The sequence below is a fragment of the Pelophylax lessonae genome (assembly GCF_965119305.1).
Source record: "Pelophylax lessonae genome assembly, chromosome: 5".
Taxonomy (NCBI): Eukaryota; Metazoa; Chordata; class Amphibia; order Anura; family Ranidae; genus Pelophylax; species Pelophylax lessonae.
This window is the reverse complement of record NC_138772.1, coordinates 530,070,437-530,098,418: the sequence shown is the minus strand read 5'-3', so window position 1 is coordinate 530,098,418 and position 27,982 is coordinate 530,070,437. Positions and strand designations below refer to the sequence as shown.

At 43.7% G+C, this 27,982-nt stretch overlaps 1 protein-coding gene across 1 annotated transcript in view; it reads left to right on the top strand.

Moving 5' to 3' along the window:
* The window catches only part of ST3GAL1 (ST3 beta-galactoside alpha-2,3-sialyltransferase 1), a 77,183-nt gene that overhangs the window by 16,947 nt on the left and 32,254 nt on the right, over positions 1-27,982 (top strand). The window contains exons 2-3 of the mRNA XM_082258720.1: positions 7,182-7,375; positions 10,630-10,809. Coding sequence (XP_082114846.1) covers positions 7,182-7,375; positions 10,630-10,809 — 374 coding nt within the window. The remainder of the gene's footprint in view (positions 1-7,181; positions 7,376-10,629; positions 10,810-27,982) is intronic.

The window sequence follows — 27,982 nt, the reverse complement described above, 5'->3', positions numbered from 1 at the left end:
TCCTCCACCCTTAATCATCTTTTTTTTTTTTGCCTTTCCCTTAATCACTTTTACTTTGAACCTTACCTTGCCTTTTCATTTTCATTATCCTCCATCACCTTACCTTACTCTACATCACCTTCTGTAATGCTTCCCTGTAATCATTCTCCTTTTTCCTGGACCTTCTTCATCTTCCATTATCCTGTGTTGCCTTCCAGGTTCCTGGCCCCTACATTTCATCACCTTACCTTTTCTGGTCCCCTATTCTTCATCACCTTCCCTGCTCCCAGTTCCCTAACCTTTATCACCCTTTTATCATTCTTTCTTTTTATTTTCCCTTAATCACTTTTTTCCCTAAATTGCTTTTCTTTCCCCTTACTGAACCTCATCTTCCACTTTTTTTCCTTACCCTTCATTGCCTTCCCTTACTTTACATCACTGTAATCCTTTCCCTTTGTTCTCTTTCCCTTGACCTTAATCATCTTACATTACCCTGTATCACCTTTATGCTAGTCCCCTGCTTTTCAATGCGTTCCCTATTCTGGTCCCCGATTTTTCATGACCTTCCCTTTTCTGGTTCCCCACAGTTCATCACTCTTTATTTTCTGGTCCCTTACCCTTAATCGTCTCCCATTTTTATTTTCCTTTCCCCTAATAACTTTTATTTTCCCTTACTGAACCTCCCCTTCCCTCTTTATTTTCATTATCGTTCATTGCCTTCCTTTACTCTACATCACCTTCAATAATTCTTCCCTGTTATCATTTTACCTTTCCCTTGACCTTCACCATATTTCATTATTCTGTATTACGTTCTCTTCTCTAGGCCTCTACCTTTTATCACCTTCTTTATTTGGGTCCCCTATTCTTCATCACTTTCCCTGCTTCTGATTCCCTAACATTTATCACCTTTTTTATCTTTTTTTTTCCTTCCTTCCCTTACTGAACCTCACCTTACATTTTCATTTTCCTAACCCTTTATCACCTTCCCTTACCATTCAACACTTTACCTTACATTACATCACCTTCAATTATCCTTCCATTTATAATCTTCTCTTTTCCTTGACGCCCATCAACTTCCTTTACAATTCATCACTTTCCCTTACTAGTCATCACCTTACTATTCATCACTTTCCCTAACTAGTCATCACCTTCCCCTACTATTCATCACCTTCCCCTACTATTCATCGCCTTCCCTTACTATTCATCGCCCTCCCTTACTATTCATCGCCCTACCTTACTATTCATCGCCTTCCCTTACTATTCATCACTTTCCCTAACTAGTCATCACCTTCCCCTACTATTCATCACCTTCCCCTACTATTCATCGCCTTCCCTTACTATTCATCACCTTCCCTTACTATTCATCACCTTCCCTTACTATTCATCACCTTCCCTTTACTATTCATCACCTTCCCTTACTATTCATCACCTTCCCTTACTATTCATCACCTTCCCTTACTATTCATCACCTTCCCTTTACTATTCATCACCTTCCCTTACTAGTCATCACCTTCCCTTACTAGTCATCACCTTACTATTCATCACTTTCCCTAACTAGTCATCACCTTCCCCTACTATTCATCACCTTCCCCTACTATTCATCGCCTTCCCTTACTATTCATCACCTTCCCTTACTATTCATCACCTTCCCTTTACTATTCATCACCTTCCCTTTACTATTCATCACCTTCCCTTACTATTCATCACCTTCCCTTTACTATTCATCACCTTCCCTTACTAGTCATCACCTTCCCTTAGTAGTCATCACCTTCCCTTACTATTTATCACCTTCCCTTTACTAGTCATCACCTTCCCTTACTATTTATCACCTTCCCTTACTATTCATCACCTTCCCTTACCAGTCATCACCTTCCCTTACTAATCATTACCTTCCCTTACTGCTCATCACCTTCCCTTACTGCTCATCACCTTCCCTTACTGCTCATCACCTTCCCTTACTGCTCATCACCTTCCCTTACTGCTCATCACCTTCCCTTACTAGTCATCACCTTCCCTTACTATTCATCACCTTCCCTTACTAGTCATCACCTTCCCTTACTATTCATCACCTTCCCTTACTATTCATCACCTTCCCTTACTAGTCATCACCTTCCCTTACTATTCATCACCTTCCCTTTTACTAGTGATCACCTTCCCTTTTACTAGTCATCACCTTCCCTTACCAGTCATCACCTTCCCTTACTATTCATCACCTTCCCTTACTGGTCATCACCTTCCCTTACCAGTCATCACCTTCCCTTACTATTCATCACCTTCCCTTACTATTCATCACCTTCCCTTACTGGTCATTACCTTCCCTTACTGGTCATTACCTTCCCTTATCAGTCATCACCTTCCCTTACTAGTCATCACCTTCCCTTACCAGTCATCACCTTCCCTTACCAGTCATCACCTTCCCTTACCAGTCATCACCTTCCCTTACCAGTCATCACCTTCCCTTACCAGTCATCCCCTTCCCTTACTATTCATCACCTTCCCTTACAGTTCATCCCCTTCCCTTACTAGTCATCCCCTTCCCTTACTATTCATCACCTTCCCTTACAGTTCATCCCCTTCCCTTACTAGTCATCACCTTCCCTTACTGCTCATCACCTTCCCTTACTAGTCATCACCTTCCCTTACTAGTCATCACCTTCCCTTACTAGACATCACCTTCCCTTACTAGTCATTAGGGATGATCGAACTTTTGAAAAGTTCGGTTCGACCAGAACACCCGAACTTCACGAAAGTTCGGTTCGGATTTCAGAACCCCATTGAAATCAATGGGACCCGAACTTCTGTAATCAAAAAACACCATTTTTAAGCCCTAAAACCCAATAAATGCCCCTAAAAAGTGCCTAGGGTTCTGGGTCATGCCCCAGGGACTATTAATCACACAAAAAAAAGTTCTTAAAAATTGTCATTTTTGATAAAAAAGCCAATTATTGAAAAATTAAAAAAAAAAAAAAAAGAGATTTTTTTGATTTTTACTTTGGATTTAGTATCTGGGGGGTCTAAAAGGTGTGCATGTGAAGTTTCAGCTCTGTAGCATGTCCAGAACCATGAAAAAAAAAAAGATAATTTTTCAGTAGAACAGGGATGTGGTTCGGGAGCCTCCTTTAACTTTAACACCTATATGATCTTTTTTTCTGGTTCTGGACATGCTACAGAGCTGAAACTTCACAGGTACACCCTTTAGACCCCCCAGACACAAAATCACACAAAAAAAAGTTCTTAAAAATTGTCATTTTTGATAAAAAAGCCAATTATTGAAAAATTAAAAAAAAAAAAAAAAAAAGAGATTTTTTGATTTTTACTTTGGATTTAGTATCTGGGGGGTCTAAAAAGTGTACCTGTGAAGTTTCAGCTCTGTAGCATGTCCAGAACCAGAAAAAAAAAAGATCGTTTGTATTAGAAAACTTTAAGCACAGGAATATGGCTTCTCTGCTGTAACACCTTGCCGGTTTAATAGCAGGCATTTTTTTGGGTTCTTTGCAGTCAGGAAAAACATCTGAACTTGTGTATAGTGGTACTGTGCACAAGTTCTGATGTTTTGCCTGCCTCCAAAACCCTCCAAAAAATGCCAGCAAAAACACACCTGGGCATTTTTTTTTTTGACGCTAGCGTTTTTTTGGCATTTTTTGGGGTTCTTTTGAGGCAGGCAAAACATCTGAACATGTGTATAGGGGGGATATATAGACATATATGTCTGAATATATACCCCTAGACATATATAGGTGTGATAGTAGCAGAAATAAATGCTTGCGCTAATGAAATCATTTACAGTAATATATTTCTGCTACTATCACACCTATATATGTCTAGGGGTATATATTCAGACATATATGCCTATATATACACCCTATACACATGTTCAGATGTTTTGCCTGCCTCAAAAGAACCCCAAAAAATGCCAAAAAAACGCTATCGTCAAAAAAAAAAAAATGCCCAGGTGTGTTTTTGATGGCATTTTTTGGGGGGTTTTGGAGGCAGGCAAAACATCAGAACTTGTGCACAGTACCACTATACACAAGTTCAGATGTTTTGCCTGCCTCAAAAGAACCCCAAAAAATGCCCAAAAAAACGCTAGCGTCAAAAAAAAAAATGCCCAGGTGTGTTTTTACTGGCATTTTTTGGGGAATTTTGGAGGCAGGCAAAACATCAGAACTTGTGCACAGTACTACTATACACAAGTTCAGATGTTTTTCCTGACTATATATGTCTCGGGGTATATATTCAGACATATATGCCTATATATACACCCTATACACATGTTCAGATGTTTTGCCTGCCTCAAAAGAACCCCAAAAAATGCCAAAAAAAACGCTAGCGTAAAAAAAAAAATGCCCAGGTGTGTTTTTGCTGGCATTTTTTGGGGATTTTGGAGGCAGGCAAAACATCAGAACTTGTGCACAGTACCACTATACACAAGTTCAGATGTTTTTCCTGACTGCAAAGAACCCAAAAAAATGCCTGCTATTAAACCGGCAAGGTGTTACAGCAGAGAAGCCATATTCCTGTGCTTAAAGTTTTCTAATACAAACGATCTTTTTTTTTCTGGTTCTGGACATGCTACAGACCTGAAACTTCACATGTACACTTTTTAGACCCCCCAGATACTAAATCCAAAGTAAAAATCAAAAAATCTCTCTTTTTTTTTTTTTAATTTTTCAATAATTGGCTTTTTTATCAAAAATGACAATTTTTAAGAACTTTTTTTGTGTGATTTTGTGTCTGGGGGGTCTAAAAGGTGTACCTGTGAAGTTTCAGCTCTGTAGCATGTCCAGAACCCCAAAAAAAGATCATATAAGTGTAAAAGAGGGGTCCCACCATCCCTGCTCTACTGAAAAATTATCTTTTTTTCTGGTTCTGGACATGCTACAGAGCTGAAACTTCACAGGTACACTTTTTAGACCCCCCAGACACTAAATCCAAAAAAAGTCATGCCTGCCTCCAAAAATGCCCGATAAATGCAAGAAAAAGCGCCGTAGAGAAGCCGTATTCCTGTTCTAATAAAAATTATAAGAAAATGCTAATTTTTGGGGGGTTCTGGACATGCTACAGAGCTGAAACTTCACATGTACACTTTTTAGACCCCCCAGATACTAAATCCAAAGTAAAAATTAAAAAATCTCTTTTTTTTTTTTTTTTTTTTTTTTAATTTTTCAATAATTGGCTTTTTTATCAAAAATGACAATTTTTAAGAACTTTTTTTTGTGTGATTTTGTGTCTGGGGGGTCTAAAAGGTGTACCTGTGAAGTTTCAGCTCTGTAGCATGTCCAGAACCATAAAAAAAAAGATCGTTTGTATTAGAAAACTTTAAGCACAGGAATATGGCTTCTCTGCTGTAACACCTTGCCGGTTTAATAGCAGGCATTTTTTTGGGTTCTTTGCAGTCAGGAAAAACATCTGAACTTGTGTATAGTGGTACTGTGCACAAGTTCTGATGTTTTGCCTGCCTCCAAAACCCCCCAAAAAATGCCAGCAAAAACACACCTGGGCATTTTTTTTTTGACGCTAGCGTTTTTTTTGGCATTTTTTGGGGTTCTTTTGAGGCAGGCAAAACATCTGAACTTGTGTATAGTGGTACTGTGCACAAGTTCTGATGTTTTGCCTGCCTCCAAAACCCCCCAAAAAATGCCAGCAAAAACACACCTGGGCATTTTTTTTTTGACGCTAGCGTTTTTTTTGGCATTTTTTGGGGTTCTTTTGAGGCAGGCAAAACATCTGAACTTGTGTATAGTGGTACTGTGCACAAGTTCTGATGTTTTGCCTGCCTCCAAAACCCCCCAAAAAATGCCAGCAAAAACACACCTGGGCATTTTTTTTTTTGACACTAGCGTTTTTTTGGCATTTTTTGGGGTTCTTTTGAGGCAGGCAAAACATCTGAACATGTGTATAGGGGGTATATATAGGCATATATGTCTGAATATATACCCCTAGACATATATAGGTGTGATAGTAGCAGAAATATATTACTGTAAATGATTTCATTAGCGCAAGCATTTATTTCTGCTACTATCACACCTATATATGTCTAGGGGTATATATACAGACATATATGTCTATATATCCCCCCTATACACATATTCAGATGTCATGTCTGACATCAAACATGTCCTCAAAAAAGCACTGGCAGTGGCAGCCCCTGCAGCATTAAAAAATGCTTGCTGGTGAGAAGCCATACTCCTGTCCCGAAGCAGAGAAATGATCATTTCTCTATAGCGGTCACCCTGCTATGGAAGGGTTTTGTCACCCTGCCATAGCAGTCACTGTCAGTTAACCCTACACTACACTACGGTCCCCTGACACTTAACACTTTCCCTACAGAAACTAAATTTTTGAAGCTAACTTAAGTGTAAAGGAGCACTCTAACTACACTAGATATCCCTTTCCTCACACTAAAAATAGCTACATGACACTTTTAAAGTAAAATTAACAGAACTGCTTCCACTCTCTTCCATGTCCAGTATAACAATGCTGGGAATATGGCGGGGCGATCTTATATACTGGGGGGCGTATTCACTAATGATTGGTCTAGGGACCCCCTAGTCACTCCAATCACATTCCTAGCATTCTTCTGCCCCCTCAATTGGCTTTTGCTAATGGTTCTGGTCCAATCACGGGCTTTTAAAGCCCATTTCCTGAAGCATTGCATTTTGGGCGGTTCTGGTTGCCGAATTCCGAACTTTTTGGGCAAAAAGTTCTAAATTCGGCCGAACCTCGAACACCCAATGTTCGGGCCGAACCGATGGTGGACCCGAACCGTTCGATCATCCCTACTAGTCATCACCTTCCCTTACTAGACATCACCTTCCCTTTTTCATGGACCTTCATCACCAGCTGTTTCCCTGCCAAACTCTTCATTCAGCAGGAGCTTTGCTGATTCCAAATCTGTAGGTTAGCCTCATTAGGGGTCTTGTCAGACCTCAGCATGGAGGCCGCGTGTAAACCTGTGGTGCTGTAGGCTTTCAAGGGTTAAAACCGGCATCCAGGAGGTGACATACCGAGCCTCCTGTCAGATGACATTTGATGGGAGCTGGATTGCTTTTCAGAGTGGCAGCCATGATGGCTGCAAGTGTAAATGATCAAGTGTTGTCTGATGATGCACTTCACCTGAGAAATGTTGATCACGAAACGCGTTGGTGTATGAATAGATTGAAGTGGATTTCATATATCTTATTTTTTATTTACACCAACAGAAACTACAGAATGAGAGGAACCCAATGGATATCAACAGAGCCATTGAAGAGTTGTTTAAAGTCATTCCAGGGGAGACCAGCCTGTTAGAACAGAGTCCGTACCAGTGCCGAACGTGTGCCGTGGTGGGGAATTCGGGGAATCTTAAAGAATCAAACTATGGACCGGACATTGACTCCCACAACTTTGTATTCAGGTGAGATAGCTGACCTTACAGGGTTTTGGAGATTTCTGCCACTTTCATGGACTTGACCCAATCCTTCCAGCACACATCTACACTTATATTACATTTCTCCTGCTTAGGAGTGGGCTGGCAGTCTGATCTTTGGAATGCATTGTTTTTGGCTGTTCTTTATTTCTGCGGACCATACTCCTCTGCAGCCGCATTAACTGCATGTGGAATCCAAAGCTGGCCATAGATGGATCAAATCTTGGCTTGTCCCCGTCCGAAAATTCGATCCATGTATGGGTCCACCAGTCGACTTCAGTACAACCAGCCTCTCGGATTTTATCCATGTGATTACTGCCGGCGGCTATAGCAGCCAGCAGTAATCATTGTCTTCTGCCAGCCGGGAAGGCTCCCCGCCACTGGAACACAACAGCACTGCAGTCAGTGTCGATGGGGAAATCCACCGATTTTCTTCCCTGCAACTTGTGTTTGCCGGAAAGAAGAAAGAAAAAAGCCTCATCTATGGCTTACTTAAGAGGTACCTGGTGTTCAGCTAGGGGCCCTCCTTGTGAGAGTTTGAGTCTAGTGGAGGGGCATTGGTGCTGGAAACCAGAAAACCGGAGCACGAGAGAGGCATTAGGCACAGGGCATCTGGAGGCTGCAAGTGCAGAGATGACACAGCTGAGACTCAGACCATGAATGCAGCAGAGGTGTAGTAGAGCTTCAGGTGCAACAGAGTCTGTAGGTGTAGCTGATGTGCAGGGAGGAAGCATGTGCAGGAGAGATCAGAGTGGGTGGCGGTGGGTGCTGCTGGGGTGTAGTTTAGCTGCGGGGTCAGTATGTGAGTCTAGCTGAGATGCAGGGGGGGCTGCATGTGCAGCAGAGATGCAAAAGAGGTGTAAGTAAGACATAGGTGCTGTAGAACTAAGGTTCTAAGGTACTGTGGGCACTAGGCTGCAGGTACTAAGGTGACTAGTATCTCAGGGATGTGCAAGTCCATCTCATTTCCTAGCTGGAGAACGCCTATCATCATCTACCTGACTGTCTCTGGCCCGCCCATTATTCATTGGACTTCTGCTCTTTCAGTCATCGAGGCGCCGTTTCACATGTGGGTATTACCCAGGGCAGCCCGACTAGCAACGGCCATTCCCCAGACTAACAACCACCCATCAAGGGGCATTTTGATATTTGAATAACTCCTCCCAAGATACTGCCCACTGCTTGTTTTAGGGCTGAAGGCGCTTGGGACCAGTACTGAGGAAGGGTGATGTGATGACCCTCCCATCAGCCACATAGATGGGGGGGAGGGCGGGACTTTAGATGAAGCGCACGGTGGGATTGGTCGTGCGCCTCCATCCCTAATATCAATTGAAACATTGCAAGAAAGGTTGGGACTTTGAATGAGAGACATGGCTTGATATAACAGATTTGTCACATTTATTGATACATATAAAAGAAGTAAACATGATATATTACAAATATGAACCGGGATGATATGGTATTGAATGATGAATTGAATAAATGGTAATAATTCACCCTGACAAAACCAGTCTCAAAAGAACCAACAAGACAATAAGACAATGAGTAATAAAATGACATCATAACATCCATAGACTGACGCGTTTCGTGGACTATATTCACCACTTCTTCAGAGTCGGTGTATGATCCATATCTATAAGGGTAAATAAGTATATACGTATAGGTACATTGTATTGAATGGTGGTATGAAAATTGGAAGGGAAGGGGAGAGAGGGGGATGGGAAACAAAGTCCCCATAGTCCCAAAACTTACACAGTGGCTCCAGCAGTAGCTGGTTCTGGAGGTGGGGGCATCGACCCAGACGTCTCCCACGGGAGCTGAGGGCACGTGGGGCACACGGATGAGGCGAAGGTGTCGCACACAGGAAAAAGTAGAAGTAAGTTTTGTTGGAATGTTGCTGAGTAGTCAGAGTATATCTATATAAAATGAGTAAAAATGATGGTAGTAGTAAGTGATTGTATATTGTATAAAGGACGTAATGCTACTCATATAATATGTATGGTGAGGGGAAGGTGACAAGGTGGTGCGGACGCTGAGATGTGAGTGGGGTGGGGGATGGGAATATGATAATGAGTTGAACTATTGAGGAAGACTAAAGTATTCGGAAGTTTGGTTGGAGTATTGCTGAGTAGCCAGAGTATATATATATATATATAAAATGAGTAAAAATGATGGCAATAGTAAGTAAGTATATACTATATAAATGCTACTCGTATGATGTGTCTGGTAAGGGGGAGGTGACAAAGTAATGTGGAAACCAAGAATTCTAAACATCTCCCATCAGCCATGATCTGCCTTGCCTACAGAAGCAGAGACCCAGTGGTGACATCACTGGGTCCAAAATAAGGTATGTAATTGAAACTGAAATATTAAAAAAGTGGCATGTTGATTGGTCGGGTGCTTGGGTGTAGGCAAAATAGAAGCAGAATAATAACCTTTAGCTTCATAGATGGGACAATTGGTTCACAAAACATTGGGGAAGCCGGATGGAGTAGGATACGGGTCAGCACTGTAAATAGTGCTGACCCGTGTCCTACTGGGTGTTTCCCAGTCTGGTTTTGAATAGGGACCCCTAATGCACTAAGAAGGGATTTGGGGAAGTGTTGTCACCAGGACAGGAAGTGATAATCTTCCATGAGAAGAAAGAAAACACAAAGCTTACAGGGGGGGTCTAACCTTCCTCTAATGTTTTTATTGCGGTGTCCCTTCTACAGATGTTGTCACCAGGAATTGCCCCAACGGGTTGACAGTAAGCAGTAAAATAGAAGGTTCTATCTCATTCTCTCTCTATCAGGGCCAGATTAACGTAGGGGCCATTGGAGCTGCAGCTCCAGGCCCCTACCTTTATATAGGCCCCAGGTTGGCCATATTTACTGTTACCGCTCTTCTGTCACTTGTAAACACAGAAGTCTGGCTTCTATGCTCGCTTCCCCAGGCAGTTCCCTCAGAACCTCCCCACACAGCACGAAGGCCGGACAAGGAGGGACAGTTGCCGATGCATGGATGTGTTTATGGGCTTCAAAGACAGCATCCCATGTGGAATTAGGCATGCATGGCTGCACCCTTCCTCCTCTGGGTGCATGCCAAGGCACGGCCCTTAAGGCCCTTCAAAATCCTCAGCACCAAGCCCATGATGCTCTTAATCTGGCCCTGCTCTCTATTACAAAGCATGTGGTGTCTGGTGACGATGGGATATGGAGTTATTGTATATTGCTTGTAACTTTAACGTTGGTGTCCCCCAGGATGAATCACGCCCCCACTGCAAAGTTTGAGAAGGACGTGGGGAATAAAACCACGCACCATTTTGTGTACCCGGAGAGCGTCCGTGACCTATCTGAAAATGTCAGCATGATCCTGATCCCCTTCAAGACTCTGGACCTGCAGTGGGTGGTCAGTGCCCTCACTACTGGAACCATCAACTTGTAAGTCACAACTTTGCTTTATCTATGACTTCCTATTATCTGAAAGCAGTAGAGCTTCTGGTGCTTGACTGATAAATGACAAGGGGTGGGTGGAAGGGGGACAGAGCTTTATCTTGACTTGGAAACAAGGCGACACCCTGTGTACAACCTTTATCTAACATCTACAGGCTCCGCAGCTGCTGATTTGAAGACTATCACCAGTACATTGGTGTCTACCCTTGAGAACAATACCTTTTTTAGGCCAGGACAGGTTTATTTTAAAGCAGATTTCCAAATTGAAACTATGAACCCGTTCCCTCTTCCATAGTTGCCAATGCCACTCCACTTTATCAAAAAAGCAGTTTTTCAAATATCTTAAAGCCCAACTCTGGGAAGTCTAAAAATTGCATATTAGGGGTCTAGGGCAGTGGTGTCCAGCCCTTGGGGCTCGATTTCATCCACCGACACCATCGAAGGGGCACAATTCCTCCCAATGTCACCAACAATGGGACACAGTTCCTCCCAATGACACCAACAGTGGGGCCCAATGTCACCAACAATGGGACACAGTTCCTCCCAATGACACCAACAATGGGGCACAATTCCGCCCAATGTCGCCAACAATGGGACACAGTAACTCCCAATGACACAAACAGTGGGGCCCAATGACACCAACAATGGGGCACAATTCCGCCCAATGTCACCAACAATGGGACACAGTAACTCCCAATGACAGCAACAGTGGGGCCCAATGACACCGTTTATGGGGCACAATTCCTCCCAATGACACAGTTTATGGGGCACAATTCCTCTCGTTGACACCAAAGATGGGGCATTGTTTACTACCGCTGATGCCGAGACATTTTCTAAACCTGAGGGCCGTGGTCCGGCCCCTTGAAGTCTGAAGGACAGCAAACTGACCTTCTGTTTAGAAAGTGTGGGGACCCCTGGTCTAGGGGCAAGAGATTTACTTACCCGATCCTCTGTGCTGCTTGACTGGTCCCCGCAGTGTCTTCCCCCGATGGTTCAGAGGTTTTAGACCCTGATGTCTTCAAGAGCAATGTATGGTTCCATAGCCCTGTGTTGGGACATGACGTTGCCTAGGGACAGTCCACCGTCTAAGCATGGGGTACACTATATGCAGGTGGAGGCGGATCAGAGGCAAATTAAAGTGCATCTCCTCTCCCCTAGACTAAATGAGAGGTCAGCCCTTGCAATGCAGGCGCAGACCCTTTTTAAGGGGTAATTATCAAATTTGCTCCAGTGTGTACGCTTCCAGCACGCACCCTGGGGTGAGCATCGGCAGCTCTCTGTAACCGCTGTGTGCCTTGGACACAGCACATCACAGGTTGGGGTAAAGGGCCAATCACAGCGTCCCTTTACCACATGATCGCTGTGTCCAATCACAAATGTAAGCACAACAGGTCTCTGTTAATGACCCTCATTTTCTCACACAGAGACCGTGTGTGAGGGAAGGAGAGCTGGATCTGCGAGGGGTTTTTTACGTTGGTACGCAGTGCCCTAATCATCAGTGCAGCCTTATCAATGCACTGATCATCAGTGGCCATGGGAGCAGCTTATCAGTGCCCCCTCGTCAGTGCCACCTCATCAGTGCAGCCTTTTCAGTGCCTATCAGGGCACATGAGTGCAGCCTCATCAATGCCCACCAGTGCAGCCTCATCAGTGTAGACTCATCAGTGCAGCTTCAACATTGCCCATCAGTGCAGCCTCAACAGTGCCCCTCAGTGCAGCGTCAACAGTGCCCATCATTACAGCCTCATTAGTGCAGCCTATCAATGCCCATCACTGCAGCCTCATCAATGCCCATCACTGCAGCCTCATCAATGCTCACCAGTGCAGCCTCATTAATGCCCACCAGTGCAGCCTCATCAATGCCCACTAGTGCAGCTTCGTCAGTGCATCCTCAACAGTGGCCATCAGTGCAGCCTCAACAGTGCCCATCATTACAGCCTCATTAGTGCAGCCTATCAATGCTCATCTTTGCAGCCCACCAGTGCACCCTCGTCAGTGTAGCCTCAACAGTTGCCATCAGTGCAGCCTCATTAGTGCAGTCTATCAATGCTCATCATTGCAGCCCACCAGTGCAGTCTCGTCAGTGCAGCCTCAACAGTGGCCATCAGTGCAGCCTCAACAGTTGCCATCAGTGCAGCCTCATTAGTGCAGCCTATCAGTGCCCACCAATGCAGCCTCAACAGTGCTCATCAGTGAAGAAGAAAAATTACTTATCTGCAAATTTCTATAACCGACACTAAGAAAAATTTTTTTTCAAAGTTTATGGTCTTTTTTCATTTATTTAGCAAAAAATAAAACCCCAGTGGTGATTAAACACCACCAAAAGAAAGCTTTATCTGTCTAAAAAAAAACAAAAAACCAAATGAAAAAAACTTTATTGGGGTACAGCGTTGCATGACCGCACAATTGTCATTCAAAGTGTGAAAACGCTGAAATCTGAAAACTGGCCTGGGCAGGAAGGGGGTGAAAGTGTCCAGTATTGAAGCAGTTAAAGTGGATAAGGAAAATGCAATCTGCTTTCTGGTAATCCGACGTGGACCCTTAGCCGCGTTCTTGTTACGGCATTGTCCGGAGAGGCCCCCCCCCCCCTGTATTTCCAGGAAGCGGCGCTCCTAATCTGCGAGGCACTAATCTCATTAGCAGCATATCTGCATCAATAATGTCTTCCTGTGAATTCACCGGTATACCGCGCCGGCTCAGTAAACGCTCGGTGAGCACGGAACAGACAGGGGTGTCAGTCTGGGGAAACTGGGGCATGGCAGAGGCTTGTGTCTAGCTGGAAGAGCATAAAAAGACGTGCGCCCTTTTGAACAGAATCTGGATGGGGGGGGGGGGGGCCGTGTTCATCATCTACTCACAATACCCAAAACGCTGATTATTTTATTGTCTTCTGCATCATTTTACATGAAGAACAATACTCCTATAAACCTCCAGACTTCATACAGGAATGGCTGCATTAAAGCCTAATTTCATTTTCTGTTTATATCCACTAAACACATTCCAGGTGCATCAAAATAAATGTCTTATAGTTCATTTTCTTAGCAGCCACAGCCTGAGTAGAAAAGCCTGTCCTCTGCCAGCATGCTACAGAGAAGGATGCTCTCTGTGGGGAAGAAGTGGTCACTATACAAAGTGGCTCCCCTGGGCGAGATCATGTACCTGGAAGTAATCCCGCACCTCCGGGTCTGGGGCACGCACACACGCGCAGCCAGAAACCTGCTACCGCTGTGATTGGACACAGCGAGAGCCAATCAGCGTGAGTGGAAAAGCCTGTCCTCTGCCAGCATGCTACAGAGAAGGATGCTCTGTGGGGAAGCAGTGGTCACTATACAAAGCGGCTCCCCTGGGCGGGATCATGTACCTGGAAGTATTCCGGCACCTCCGGGTCTGGGGCACGCACAAGTGCGCCACCAGAAACTTGCTACCACTGTGATTGGACACAGTGAGAGCCAATGAGCGTGAGTAGAAAAGCCTGTCCTCTGCCAGCATGCTACAGAGAAGGATGCTCTGTGGGGAAGCAATGGTCACTATACAAAGCGGCTCCCCTGGGCGGGATCATGTACCTGGAAGTATTCCGGCACCTCCGGGTCTGGGGCACGCACAAGCGCGCCACCAGAAACCTGCTACCGCTGTGATTGGACACAGTGAGAGCCAATCGGCGTGAGTAGAAAAGCCTGTCCTCTGCCAGCATGCTACAGAGAAGGATGCTTTCTGTGGGATGCTTTCTGCGCCGCCAGAAACCTGCTACCACTGTGATTGGACGCAGCGAGAGCCAATCGGCGTGAGTAGAAAAGCCTGTCCTCTGCTAGCATGCTGCAGAGAAGGATGCTCTCTATGGGGAAGCAGTGGTCACTATACAAAGCGGCTCCCCCGGGCGGGATCACGTACCTGGAAGTATTCCAGCACCTCCGGGTCTGGGGCACGCACAGGCGCGCCGCCAGAAACCTGCTACCGCTGTGATTGGACACAGTGAGAGCCAATCAACGTGTCTGGCGGATGCAATGCCCACCGGGACCCGCCGATCATTCAAGACATACAGTAGGCAGGACAGCGGTCTGTGAGAAGGGAAGGTTGTGATCCTGTGTTCCTATAAAGCAGGAACACAGATCTCTGCCTTCCAATAGTAAAAACCCCTCCCCCACAGTTAGCAAGCACTGGCTAGGAACACAGTCATGCCTTTGAATGCCCCTGATAACCCCTTCCCTGCCAGTGTCATTAGTACAGTGACAGTGCATATTTTCAGCACTGATCACTGTAATAATGTCACTGGTCCCCAAAAAGTGTCACTTAGTGTCAGATTTGTCCACCGCAATGTCGCAGTCCCGCTAAAAATCGCTGATCGCCGCCATTACTAATAAAAACAAAAAATAAAAATAAAAAGTCCAAAAATCTATCCCATAGTTGGTAAATGCTATAACTTTTGCGCAAGTTTTATAGCAGAAAGTAAGAAATATTGTTTTTTTTTTTTTTTTGGGTGATTTTGGGGTTTATTTACTAAAGGCAAACAGACAGTGCACTTTGCAAAGTGAAGTTGCACTCTGAAAGTGCGGTTGCTCCAGAGCTTAGTAAATGAGGATAAGCTCTGCTGACTTTCATCATCCAATCATGTGCAAGCAAAAATGCGGTTTTTGTTTTATTTCTCTTGTATGTGATTGGGTATTCTTTGCAAAGTGACGCTTTACTTCATTAACTAAGCTCTGGAACAAATACGCTTGCCGCTGCACTTTTTCCTTTAGTAAATCAACCCCTTAATGCCCAATTTGGCCGCCGCAATGTCGCAGTCCCGCTAAAAATGGCTGATCGCCGCCATTACTAATAAATACCAAAAAAATATATACCGTATTTATCGGCGTATAACACGCACTTTTTCCTCCTAAAAATGGAGGAAAAAGTAGCTGTGCGTGTTATACGCCGATATAAAAAAAAAATGTCCAGAAAGCAGCGCCGAGAGGTAGAAGGGGGCGGGTGGCGCCGAGAGGTAGAAGGGGGCGGGCGGCGCCGAGGAGAAGGAAGGACGCGCTGTCATCGGAAGTCCCGCCTCCTATGCCGACATCAATCATGGGCGCCGGGACTTCTGATGAGAGCTCATCCTTCCTTCTCCTCTCGGCGCTGCCCTCTGGATTTTTTTAAAAGTGATGTGTATAGTGGCGCTGGCGAGGCTGCAATTATGGGCGCTGGCGAGGCTGCAATTATGGGCACTGGCGAAGGCTGCATGTATGGGCACTGGCAAAGGCTGCATGTATGGGCACTGGCGAAGGCTGCATGTATGGGCACTGGCGATGGCGAGGCTGCAATTATGGGCACTGGCGAAGGCTGCTTGTATGGGCACTGGCGAAGGCTGCATGTATGGGCACTGGCAAACGCTGCATGTATGGCCACTGGCGAAGGCTGCAATTATGGGCACTGGCGAAGGCTGCATGTATGGGCACTGGCAAAGGCTGCATGTATGGGCACTGGCAAAGGCTGCATGTATGGGCACTGGCAAAGGCTGCATGTATGTGCACTGGCAAACGCTGCATGTATGGCCTCTGGCGAAGGCTGCAATTATGGGCACTGGCGAAGGCTGCATGTATGGGCACTGGTGAAGGCTGCATGTATGGGCACTGGCAAAGGCTGCATGTATGGGCACTGGCGAAGGCTGCATGTATGGGCACTGGCGATGGCGAGGCTGCAATTATGGGCACTGGCAAAGGCTGCATGTATGGGCACTGGCAAAGGCTGCATGTATGGGCACTGGCAAAGGCTGCATGTATGGGCACTGGCGAAGGCTGCATGTATGGGCACTGGCGATGGCGAGGCTGCAATTATGGGCACTGGCGAAGGCTGCATGTATGGGCACTGGCGAAGGCTGCATGTATGGGCACTGGCAAACGCTGCATGTATGGCCACTGGCGAAGGCTGCAATTATGGGCACTGGCGAAGGCTGCATGTATGGGCACTGGCAAAGGCTGCATGTATGGGCACTGGCAAAGGCTGCATGTATGGGCACTGGCAAAGGCTGCATGTATGTGCACTGGCAAACGCTGCATGTATGGCCTCTGGCGAAGGCTGCAATTATGGGCACTGGCGAAGGCTGCATGTATGGGCACTGGTGAAGGCTGCATGTATGGGCACTGGCAAAGGCTGCATGTATGGGCACTGGCGAAGGCTGCATGTATGGGCACTGGCGATGGCGAGGCTGCAATTATGGGCACTGGCGAAGGCTGCATGTATGGGCACTGGCAAAGGCTGCATGTATGGGCACTGGCAAAGGCTGCATGTATGGGCACTGGCAAACGCTGCATTTATGGGCACTGGCGAAGGCTGCATGTATGGGCACTGTCGATGGCGAGGCTGCAATTATGGGCACTGGCGAGGCTGCAATTATGGGCACTGGTGAAGGCTGCATGTATGGGCACTGGCGATGGCGAGGCTGCAATTATGGGCGCTGGTGAGGCTGCATGTATGGGCACTGCAGTGACGAGGCTGCATGTATGGGCACTGCACTGGCGAGGCTGCATTTAAGGACACTGCGCTGATGAGGCTGCATTTGTGGGCACTGGTAAAACTACATTTAATTAAAAAAAAATGTTCTGAGTTTAAAGCTGTTTATTTTAAATTTCAGCTTTTTTCCTGAAATTTCTGCCCTAAAATTTAGGTGCGTGTTATACGCCGGCGAGTGTTATACGCCGATAAAAATGGTAGAAAGTCCAAAAATCTATCTCATAATTTGTAGGTGCGATAACGTTTGCGCAAACCAATTAATAGATACTTATTGGGATTTTTTTTTAGCAAAAATATGTAGCAGAATACAAATTGGGCTAAAATGATGATGAAATTAGATTTTTTTTTTTTTTTTTACATTTTTTTATTGGATATGTTTTATAGCATTAAGTAAGAGGCTGTATATTCTGCAATATTTACATTTTTGGTAAACTCATTCGATGAATCCAAGCTGAGATAACATGCACTGCATTGATGCATTCACACAATGTCACAGTAACCATGAGATAAAACAAAGTTCAGGAATATTCCTTTATCCCATTGTTTTGCAAATCTATGTACAATACAAACTCAAGTCATCCTGCAAAAATACCTTGTTGAGGAAAACCGCTCAAATGATCTTTACCAGTTGGTGGTGGAGGAACTGAAACTTCCTGAACCCTCTGTGAACCCAGTGAGGTTAGCCACACATCTATAACTAGAACATCAACGGGAAACTGAAGTTTAATCTATTTTGCCTGCTCTGGTTCCTCCTTTGCTTCTTCGACAACATGCTAAAACCTTTCCATTTTCATGGCATGCCTTATTTTAGATTTGATGATGCCATCACTGGTTCTCTGTGCTTCTCTATACAATGCAGGCAGATCATGGCTGGTGGGAGGGGCTGGCAGGATGCTGTACGTAGCTTCCTAAAAACATCACAGCCCCCTCTTTAAGAGTCCTCAGCCCAGGGCCATGCAGTGGGCTGCCTCTTGGGAGGAGAGCAGAGAGTCTGCATGAGATCAGTAGAAACAGGACAGAAAAAAAAAATATATATATATACAGTATCTCACAAAAGTCAGTACACCCCTCACATTTTTGTAAATATTTTTTCTATCTTTTCATGTGACAACACTGAAGAAATGACACTTTGCTACAATGTAAAGTAGTGAGTGTACAGCTTGTATAAGTGCCGGTACACACTGAAGTGGCACGACTTCTGGGGCGACCTGTGAAGTCACGTGCACCGCGACTTTGGCGTGACTTGCACGGACTTCATATAATGAATGTCTATGCAAGTCGCTCCGATGTCGCTCCGATGTCGCCCCGAAGTAGTAGAGGAACCTTTTTCTAAGTCGGTGCGACTTGAGTCGCTCCTATTAGAAAGGTTCCCATAGCACTGCATGGACCGCGACTTGTCAGGCTGAGCAGTCGCCTGACAAGTCATGGTAGTGTGAATGGACACTAACAGTGTAAATTTGCTGTCCCCTCAAAATAACTCAACACACAGCCATTAATGTCTAAACCGCTGGCAACAAAAGAGAGCACACCCCTAAGGGAAAATGTCCAAATTGGGCCCAAAGTGTCAATATTTTGTGTGGCCACCATTATTTTCCAGCACTGCCTTAACCCTCTTGGACATGGAGTTCACCAGAGCTTCACAGGTTGCCACTGGAGTCCTCTTCCACTCCTCTATGACATCACAAAGCTGGTGAATGTTAGAGACCTTGCGCTCCTCCACCTTCTTTTTGAGGATGCCCCACAGATGAAATCCAAACACAGGTGTGACCGCTCCAGGTCAGGTATGATTCAGGTGCAGGTCGGATCCGTCGTCCGGTAAGCTAATCAAGTATGAAAAGAAGTGACCGCACTCCGAAGATTCAAATCAAAAAAAGGAGTAATTTTATATTTCATCATATACTTCAAAGGTCGGACTGGTGAGACATGGGACAAAAAAGGTTGACGCGTTTCACGACAAGAGGGGTCGCTTACTCATAACCACATTGTTGTGGATGCTCAATAGGGTTTAGGTCTGGAGACATGCTTGGCCAGTCCATCACCTTTACCCTCAGCTTCTTTAGCAAGGCAGTGGTTGTCTTGGAGGTGTGTTTGGAGTCGTTATCATGTTGGAATACTGCCCTGCAGCCCAGTCTCTGAAGGGAGGAGATCATGCTCTGCTTCAGTATGTCACAGTACATGTTGGAATTCATGGTTCCCTCAATGAACTGTAGCTCCCCAGTGCACTCATTCAGCCCCAGACCATGACACTCCCACCACCATGCTTGACTATAGGCCAGACACACTTATGTTTGTACTCCTCACCTGGTTGCCGCCACACACACTTGACACCATCTGAACCAAATAATTTTATCTTGGTCTCATCAGACCACAGGACATGGTTCCAGTAATCCATGTCCTTAGCCTGCTTGTCTTCAGCAAACTTTTTGCAGGCTTACTTGTGCATCATCTTTAGAAGAGGCTTCCCTCTGGGACGACAGCCATACAGACAAATTTGATGCAGTGTGCAGGGTATGGTCTGAGCACTGACAGGCTGACCCCCCACCCCTTCAACCTCTGCAGCCATGCTGGCAGCACTCATACGTCTATTTCCCAAAGACAACCTCTGGATATGACGCAGAGCACGTGCACTCAACGCCTTTGATTGACAATGGCAAGGCCTGTTCTGAGTGGAACCTCATGAAGCAAAAAAGAGATGACCGCACTCCGATATAAATCAAAAATTGGAGTAAAATTTTTTCCACATCAAACAAATAGGCAAACTGGAACAACACACTGTGGATGCAGGACACAAAGGCAGACGCGTTTCACGACTTAGGGATGTCGCTTACTCATTGACAGCTACTGTTCTGAGTGGAACCTGTCCTGTTAAACCGCTGTATGGTCTTGGCCACCGTGCTGCAGCTCAGTTTCAGGGTCTTTGCAATCTTCTTATAGCCTAGACCATCTTTATGTAGAGCAACAATTCTTTTTTTCAGATCATCAGAGAGTTCTTTGCCATGAGGTGCCATGTTGAACTTCCAGTGACCAGTATGAGAGAGTGAGAGCGATAACACCAAATTTAACACGCCTGCTTCCCATTCACGCCTGAGACCTTGTAACACTAATGAGTCACATGACATCGGGGAGGGAAAATGGCTAATTGGGCCCAAATTGAACATTTTCCCTTAGGGGTGTACTCACTTTTATTGCCAGCAGTTTAGACATTAATGGCTGTGTGTTGAGTTATTTTTAGGGGACAGCAAATTTACACTGTTATACAAGCTGTACACTCACTACTTTACATTGTAGCAAAGTGTCATTTCTTCAGTGTTGTCACATGAGAACATATAATAAAATACTTACAAAAAAGTGAGGGGTGTACTTACTTTTGTGAGATACTGTAGTTAAAAATGCCAATAGTTTCTGATACTGAGAGCTGTACCAAACAGAATACCATCCATCCAGGATTTTACATTTACTGTAGGCGTGGGAGAGATGCCTGCTGCCAGTTTAGCTCCGTTGCCCATTGGATGTGTACATGTGGTGTCTTGTAGAGCCGCATGTGGCTTACCAGAAACCGCAGAGGCACAGCGCCCCCCCCCCCCCCCCCCCAAGCCGCACAATGCTGGCTGCAAGTCCCTGCAAGAAAATCAAACACTTCTCATCCATGACTTCATTATTACACACAGCAACCTACAGAGCACAGCAAACACTCACAAATCAGGCGGGCTGTCAGTGTGCGCTGTGCTGTGTGCACACTTATTGGAGCTCAACTACAAATACAGAACAGAAACCATCAGTCCAGTCATTTCTTTATTGTTATTTGTTATCATTACTTGTTATTTATTTGTTATTATTTCTTTATTATTTGTTTTTGATTTAGTTGGTTAGTTCCTTTAATTTATCATTATTATTATTAATTAATTAATTTATTTTATTCTTGATTTACCAATGCAGCTTTATTTATTTATTATATTTATTTAGTTTCTTCCTTTTATTTAATTTGGTATTCTAAATGTCGATTATTTTATGTAATTATTTTATTATTTGTTTACAAATATATAACAGAAAACATCAGTCCAGTAATTTCTTTATTTTTATTTGTTATCATTACTTTTCATTTATTTATTTGTTATTAATTTAGTTGGTTAGTTCCTTTTATTTCATTTAGTATTGTTTATTATATTTATTTAGTTAGTTCCTTTTATTTCGTTTATTATTATGAATGTTCTTTATTTATTGAAATTATTTTATTATTTGTTTACTATTGTAGTATTGTTTCTTTATTTATTTAGTTAATTCCTTTTATTTCATTTATTTTTATTATTATTTATATGTTTGTTTTATTCTTGATTTACCAATGTAGTATTATTTCTTTATTATATTTAGTTAATAATAATAATAAATGAAATAAAATGAACTAACTAAATATAATAAAGAAATAATACTACATTGGTAAATCAAGAATAAAACAAATACATAAATAATAATAAAAATACATGAAATAAAGGGAACTATTATTATTAATATTTTAATTTATTTTATTATTTATTTACTAATGTAGCATTATTTCTTTATTATTTGTTATTTATTTCATTCCTTTTATTTCATTTATTATTTTATTATTTACTAATGTAGTATTATTTTTTCATTATTTATTATATTTATTTAGTTCCCTTTATTTCATTTAATATTATTATTTATTTATTTACCAAAATAGTATTTTCTATGATATTTATTTATTTAGTTAGCTTCAATTATTATTATTTTTTAAATTTAATTATATATACATTTTTTATTATTATTTATTTACTATTGCGCTACTAACTAGAGCTATCCAATCAGCAGGGAGTATGGGCTTTGCTGATTAACCACTTAAGGACCAGGCCTATTTCTGGCACTTGTTATTTACAAGTTAAAATCAGTATTTTTCGCTAGAAAATTACTTAGAACCCCCAAACATTATATATATTTTTTTAGCAGAGACCCTAGAGAATAAAATAAAGATCATTGCAATATTTTATGTCACATCGTATTTGCGCAGTGGTCTTCCAAACCCAATTTTTTTTGGGAAAAATTACACTTTTTTTTAAATCAAAAATAAGAAAACTGGAAAGTTACCCACATTTTTTTCTATAATGTGAAAGATGTTACGCTGAGTAAAATGATACCTAACATGTCATGCATTAAAATTGCGCACACTCGTGGAATGGCAACAAACTTTGGTACTTAAAATTTTCCATGGGCGACATTTTAAAAAATTCTACAGGTTACCAGCTTAGAGTTACAGAGGGCGTCTAGGGCTCAAATTATTTCTCTCGCTGTAACGATCGCGGCGATACCTCACATGTGTGGTTTGAACACCGTTTACATATGCGGGCGTGACTTGCGTATGCGTATGCATCTGCTTCTGTGCGCGAGCTCGGAGGGACGGGGCTCTTTAAATTTTTTTCTTTTTTTTTTTTTTTTTTCTTATTTATTTTACTTTTTATTTCTTATTTTTACACTGTCCCTTTAAAAAAAATCTTTTTTGATCACTTTTATTCCTATTACAAGGAATGTAAACATCCCTTGTTCTAGAAATAAGCATTACAGGTCCTCTTTAATGTGAGATCTGGGGTCAAAAACCTCACATCTCTACACTTCAAAGCAATAAAAAAAAAAAAAGTAATTAAAACAATAAATAAATATTTGGCCTTTTAAGGCCGTTGAGCAGAAGTGACGTATGACGTCGCTCTGGTCCTCCAAGGCCATAGAGTGGAGTGGAGTCTATCTAGCCCTCACGCGACTTCCTGCCCGTCCGCACAGGGGATCGGATAATATTTCTCCGACGGCTCTGGTTAGCTGGGAAAACAACCAGGAAGCAGCGGGGGGGGGGGGGGGGGGGAACCTCTACCGCCACCCATAAAGGGTGATCCAGCGACGAATCCGCCACTTTTTTTTTTAAAGCGGGCAGCATATCGTGTAAATACCGGGGTTATGCCAGCAATCTGCTGCCATAACCCCGGGATTTAACGTCAACATAGCGACGTAAATACACGCTGGGCGGTCGGGAATTAGTTATAGATGATAGATGTGAGCAGTGCTTGATTAGCTCTATTGGAGGACAGGGAGAGACACTGAGCCCCGGGTCACTATGTCACATGCGCAACCCCTGTGCAAATCACATTATTATTATTATTATTATACAGGATTTATATAGCGCCAACAGTTTGCGCTGCGCTTTACAATGTGAAGGAAGACAATACAGTTACGATACAGTTCAAAACAGGAGGAACTAGAGGGCCCTGCTCGTTAGAGCTTACAATCTAGAAGGGAGGATCAAGTGAAACAAAAGGCAATAACTGTGGGGGATGGGTTGATGGAGAAAAGGAGGTACATTTGTTAAGGGTTGGTAGGATAGGCTTCTCTGAAGAGGAGGGTTTTCAGAGATCGCCTAAAAGCTAATAGAGTGGGGGATAATCGGACAGATAAGGGTAAGGAGTTCCATAGGATTGGAGAGGCTCTGGAAAAGTCCTGGAGGCGAGCATGGGAGGAGGTGATGAGTAAGCTAGATAGCAGGAGGTTTTGAGAAGAACGAAGAGAGCGATTAGGTTGGTATTTTGAGATGAGGCTGGTGATGTAGCTGGGGGCTAGGCTGTGGATTGCTTTGTAAGATGTTGTAAGTATTTTGAATTTAATTCGTTGGGTGAGCGGAAGCCAGTGGAGGGCTTGACAGAGAGGAGCGGCGGACACTGAGCGATTGGTGAGGTGGACGAGTCTGGCAGCAGCATTCATGATGGATTGAAGGGGGGATAGCCTGTGTAGAGGTAAGCCAATGAGAAGGGAATTGCAGTAGTTGAGGCGCGAGATGACCAGGGAGTGAACTAGGAGTTTTGTTGTGTCTTTGGTTAGAAAGGGGCGTATTTTGGAGATGTTGCGGAGGTTGAGGCGGCAAGATTTGGACAGCGATTGGATGTGGGGTTTGAAGGAGAGTTCAGAGTCCAGGACAACACCTAAGACCTTGGCATGTGGGGATGGGCTGATGGTAATGCCATTGATATTGACGGAGAAATCAGGGGAAGGGGCACGCGGTGGAGGAAAAATTATAAGTTCGGTTTTGGATGGATTTAGTTTGAGGAAGTGGTGAGACATCCAGACCGATATATCTGATAGTAAATTAGTGATGCGTGAGGAGACTGAGGGAGAGAGCTGAGGAATGGATAGGTAGATTTGGGTATCGTCAGCGTAGAGGTGGTATTGGAAGCCGTGGGAGGCTATCAACTGACCTAGAGAGATAGATAGATAGATAGATACAACTTTATTGTCATTGCATAGTACAGGTACAGAGCAACGAGATGCAGTTTGGCATCTACCAGAAGTGCAAAATGTAGCAATCGTGCAAAAGTGCAGATAATATCTAGCATATTTACAGTGCAGATAACCATCTAGCATAATTAAAAAATATATATACACAAATGAATGTGAAATATTGGGCAAAATGTACTGTAATGATAAAGATACATACAGATATAAATAGTGCAGATGTACTAAGGAGTGAAAAGATATACTATGTAGTATGTACATGTATAGTACAGAGGTTATATACAGTCTTTTGTTTGTGTTTGTTTTGTAATGATTAGCGGTGTAATGTTGAGTTCAGTAATATGATGGTGGATGGAAAAAAGCTGTCCCTGAACCTGCTGGTTCTAGTGCGCAAGTTTCTGTATCTCCTTCCTGATGGAAGGAGGTTAAACAGTTTATGACTGGGATGCGAAGAATCCTTGATGATGTTGTGAGCTCTGCGCAAACATCTGCTGTGGTGAAGGTGCTCAATGGCAGGTAATTGGGTGCCAGTGATGCGTTGAGCAGTTTTGACCACCCTTTGCAGTGCTTTACGTTCACTCACAGTGGAGCCTCCGTACCATACAGTGATGGAGTTGGTCAGGATGCTCTCAATGATGCAGCGGTAGAAGCTCGTTAAAATCCCCGGGGACAAATGAGATTTCTTGAGACTTCTCAAGAAATACAGACGTTGTTGTGCTTTTTTTACCAGAGCTGACGTGTTCAGCTGCCAGGACAGATCCTCAGAGATGTGAACTCCCAGGAACTTAAAGAGGAGGTGTAGATTGAAAATAGGAGGGGTCCAAGAACAGAGCCTTGGGGGACTCCAACAGAGAAGGGAAGAGGAGAGGAGGAAGTAGAATTGTAAGAAACGCTAAAGGTGCGGTTGGATAAGTAAGAAGATAACCAGTGAAGAGTACAGTCACGGAGACCAAAGGCATGGAGTTTTTTGAGGAGGAGGGGATGGTCAACCGTATCAAAGGCAGCAGAAAGGTCCAGAAGTAGGAGTACAGAATAGTGTCCATTGGTTTTGGCCGTTAGCAGATCGTTTGTCAGCTTTATGAGTGCAGTTTCAGTGGAGTGTTGAGGCCGAAATCCAGACTGAAGAGGATCAAGGAGGCTATTCTCGGCAAGGTGGTCGCACAGTCGGTTGTAGACTAGACGTTCGAGGAGTTTGGATGAAAAGGGGAGCAAGGAAATAGGGCGTAGGTTGTTCAGATCGGTTGGGTCCAGTGAGGGCTTTTTAAATATGGGGCTGACTAGTGCATGTTTTAGAGAGTTGGGGAAGATGCCAGAAGAGAGGGAGAGATTGAAGATGTGGGTTAGAGAGTGTAGAATAGGGCCAGAAGGTGAACGTAGCATTTGCGAGGGAACAGGATCCAGAGGGCAGGTTGTTAAGTGGACGTTAGCAAGTAGTTTAGCAACCTCGGCTGTAGTGGCGGGGTTGAATGAGGGAAGTAATGATCGCACTTGTGGGCGTGAAGCATAAGGCATGGAGGAAGGTATCTGAACAGCAACAATTTCCACACATGCGATTCTGTGCAGTGAAATTTCAGCCCATTATTTTGTATTGCTCATATCGCACCATATCCACACAAAAAACTTTTTTTTTTTTGCAGTGGAATCAGATTGTACGGATGTTCATGTGACCCAATTCAGCCAAACGCACTGCGTTCTGTGATCTGATTTTGGGGTATTGTCATCTTTTGACACCCGCAGCAGATCGCATGAACATCGCAGTTCCTGTGCGTTTCCTGCATCACATCAGTGTGAACCGGGGCTGAAGATCTAAAAGAACCACGATGTATCCTTAAAGAGTACCTGTCACTTGTCTGATGCTATCACATACGGGGCTTGCAATAGTGATAAATATACAGCAGGTAAAATAGGTCACCATTTTTGTAGTTAAATATATTTCGAAAGATGCTATTGCCATGAAATTTTCACCACATGTCGGTAACAAGCCATGCAATCTATACATACAAAGACACCAAAACAAATACGTTCAGAAATGAAGCTATGTGTAATAAAATGGAGAAAAGTATTGAACACATGAAGAAAGGGAGGTGCAAAAAGGCATGGAAAGCCAAGACACCAGCTGAAATCTATCAGTAATTAGAAAGCAATCCCGCCCCTTGTCAGTGTTAATGAATGTCCGCTGGATCAGTCTCAACTGAGGGCCTATAAAAAGGTGTCTCATTACCAAGGTGTCACACAAGAAACATCTCATGATGGGTAAAAGAAAAGAGCTCTCTCAACACCTTCACAGCCTTATTGTTGCAAAACATACTGAAGGCATTTGTTATAGAAGGATTTCTAAACTTCTGAATGTTCCAGTGAGCACTGTTGGGGCCATAATCCGGAAGTGAAAAGAACATAATTTCACCGTAAATTGACCACGACTAGGTTCTCCTCACAGGATTCCGGACAGGGGAGTGAAAAGAATTATCAGAAGAGTTGTCTAAGAGCCAAGGACCACTTGTGGAGAGCTTCAGAAAGACCTGGAATTAGCAGGTACAATTGTTTGTATTGCACTTACCTGCCGTGGCCTGTAGGCACCCTCACCACGCAAGACTCCATTGCTGAAGAAAAAACCATGTTGAAGCTCGTTTAAAGTTTGCTACACAACATTTAGACAAGCCTGGGAAATACTGGGAGAATATAGTCTGGTCAGATGAGACCAAACTTGGACTATTTGGATGCCACAATACACATCATGTTTGGAGGTCAAACAGCACTGAACATCACCCCAAAAACAGCCCCATACCAACAGTAAAGTTTGGAGGTGGGAACATCATGGCGTGGGGCTGTTTTTCAGCATACGGTACTGGCAAACTTCATATCATAGGAAGGAAGGATGAATGGAAAAATGTACCAAGACATTCTTGATAAAAATCTGCAGCCATCTACCAGGATGATGAAGATGAAACGAGAGTGGACATTTCAGCACGACAATGATGCCAAACACAAAGCCAAGGAAACTCTCAATTACCGGTGGTTTCAAAGAAAGAAAATAATGCTACTAGAATGGCCCAGCCAATCACCTGACTTGAATCCAATAGAAAATCTATGGAAAGAACTAAAGATCAGACTTCATAGAAGAGGTCCACGGAACCTTCAAGATCTGAAGACGGTTTGTGTGGAAGAATGGGTCAAAGTCACACCTGAGCAACGCATTGGACTAATTTCTCCATACAGGAGGCGTCTTCAAGCCGTCATTACCAACAAAGGATTTTGTACCAAGAAATAAATTTCAGTTAGCGTGTTCAATACTTTTTCTCGGTGTCATTCCATTTTATTACACATAACTTAATTTCTGTATTTGTTTGTTTTGGTTTCTTTGTGTGAATGGATTGCATGGCTTGTTACCGACATG